General features: G+C 43.5%; 1 protein-coding gene across 1 annotated transcript in view; it reads right to left on the bottom strand.

Annotated features, from left to right (window-relative positions):
• The window catches only part of LOC310779428 (WD repeat-containing protein 55-like), a gene marked incomplete at both ends in the record, with an annotated part of 11,996 nt that extends 10,211 nt beyond the window's left edge, over positions 1–1,785 (bottom strand). The window contains one exon of the mRNA XM_083639961.1: positions 1,741–1,785. Within this exon, the coding sequence (XP_083496087.1) occupies positions 1,741–1,785 (45 nt within the window). The remainder of the gene's footprint in view (positions 1–1,740) is intronic.
• Between the last annotated feature and the right edge of the window lie 212 nt (positions 1,786–1,997).

The following is a 1,997-nucleotide window of genomic DNA, read 5'->3' as shown; positions in this document are numbered from 1 at the left end:
CACACACACACACACACACACACACTTCTACTATGTTAATCTCCTATAGTGGGCCCCCCCAAGAGCCAGAGCTAGCCTTTGATCAACTTACATTGTCAAGGCACACTGGGTGACCTCTGTGTGTGTGTGTACTGTATCTATATCTTTGCATGGTAGGAAATATTTATGTTTGCCTCTGTTCACCCCCCTTGTCCTGGTTTGGAGCTCTTTTCTGTGTCAGTGCATTGTGAGCAACAAAACAACGAGTGAAATTCATGTTATTTGAACACATGCATGGCCAATAAAGCTGAATCAGAGGCTGATACATTATAATTAAATATGCATAGTGACAGTTATGGTTACGTAAGGGATAATGTATACTGAGCCGGTGATTACTGTGGAAATAATGACCGACAGGTGAATGATTTAGCCCGACGCGCAGCGGAGGGCTTAATATTCACCTGAAGGTCATTATTTCCAGTAATCACCGGCTCAGTATACATTATCCCGCTTAGAACACGGCCTACAACTAAATCATTCAATAATCTGACAAAAATAATTATTCAAATAGATTTTTTAATAGCGTTTTCAACACAAAGCGGTTTCATTCGTAATTGGCACACAAGACACCACAGCTGCAACTGGTTGGCCTAATTAGTAGCGTCTGCGGACAAAATGCTCTTACCAACTGATTAATCCAGGTGTGGCAGAGCAGCGGTCGGTGAATATTGTTGATTGACCAATCAGAATCGAGTATTCGAGAGAGCCGTGTTCTAATTAATAATAAACCCCTTTGTTTGTCTTTCAGGTTAACATCAGGGGGAAAACAACAGTGTGTGACAACAGCACAGCAGGGATTGTGGAACACATCACAAGGGAAAATTGGACAACAGCAGCCAATCTGATAGTCAGACACAAAGAACTATTTGGAGAACTGATGGAAAATGTCCTTCAAGTCATCGAGGATGAGAGCAAAATACTTTGTAACCCATACCACGGTTTTATGCTGTTTAAGTCATCAGCAGATGATTTGAAGGCATTCTCATTTGCAAATTTGCTGTTAGATCTCCAGCGTCTGTCACCATTCCTATTTGCCATATTAGATCGAATCACCAATCAGTCTCCCCATGTCACTTGTGCTGCTGCTGCGATAGCTTTGAGAGGAAGGCAACCCCGCTTATCAGCCTTTGCATATTATGTGGATAGTGTCCTACAGTATGGCGGAGCGAAGAAGGCAGTTTTTAAAAGGCTAAGCAAACTGGGCATAACAACAACACACAACAACGCTGTAGGAAAACAGAAAGAATTAGCAAACACCTGTGGCGAAGATTTTCACCTACTGAAAGTAGCCAACGAAATCTTCCTCAGGACACAGGCACTGCTGAAGGTGGAAGCACTGTTGAAGGAGTGGAAAACACTGGCAAGACAATGGATGCGGCTGGAGCTCCTGCAACAACCCCACTGAGTGACACTGCGAGTGCGAGGGACCTGGATAAAGCTATCCACAGCATGGAACTGTCTGTCTTGTCAGGTGAGAAGGGCCAGACAGTATTTTTGGTGTTCGTTGTTTATATTGTTACTGCAGTAGTGTTGTCAATTCTAATTTTCTGAGTCTATTTGTGTCAACATTTCTTAATGTTTCTTTTTCTGTTGTTTGTGTGTGTTTGTTTGTGTTTGTTTTTGATACAGGGGAAACCGCTGAGTTAACCTTCAGCTCATTAACAGATGCTGAAATGGCAGATCTGGGCATCAGTGTCTTGCCTGTAGCAACAGCACCATCAACACATTCAACTCCACCACCCACATATTCAATTATATTTGACAATGTGGACTTCTTCATTCGCACACACCACCAGTCTATCAGCCGAACAAACAAATCCATCCACTGGATCCACCATATGGCCGTTGAAGACAGAGTGCCCACCAACCATCTCAGCAGGGACAAGCCAACTCAGCCAATGTTGGACTATGACATTGCTAAGTCCCTCCCTGATCCTAAGGTCCAAGCCCATATGCGC

Source organism: Poromitra crassiceps, assembly GCF_964638095.1.
Source record: "Poromitra crassiceps genome assembly, chromosome: 7".
In the NCBI taxonomy this organism is placed as follows: domain Eukaryota; kingdom Metazoa; phylum Chordata; class Actinopteri; order Beryciformes; family Melamphaidae; genus Poromitra; species Poromitra crassiceps.
Note: the sequence above shows the minus strand (reverse complement) of the source record. Positions and strands in the feature narration are given on the sequence as shown.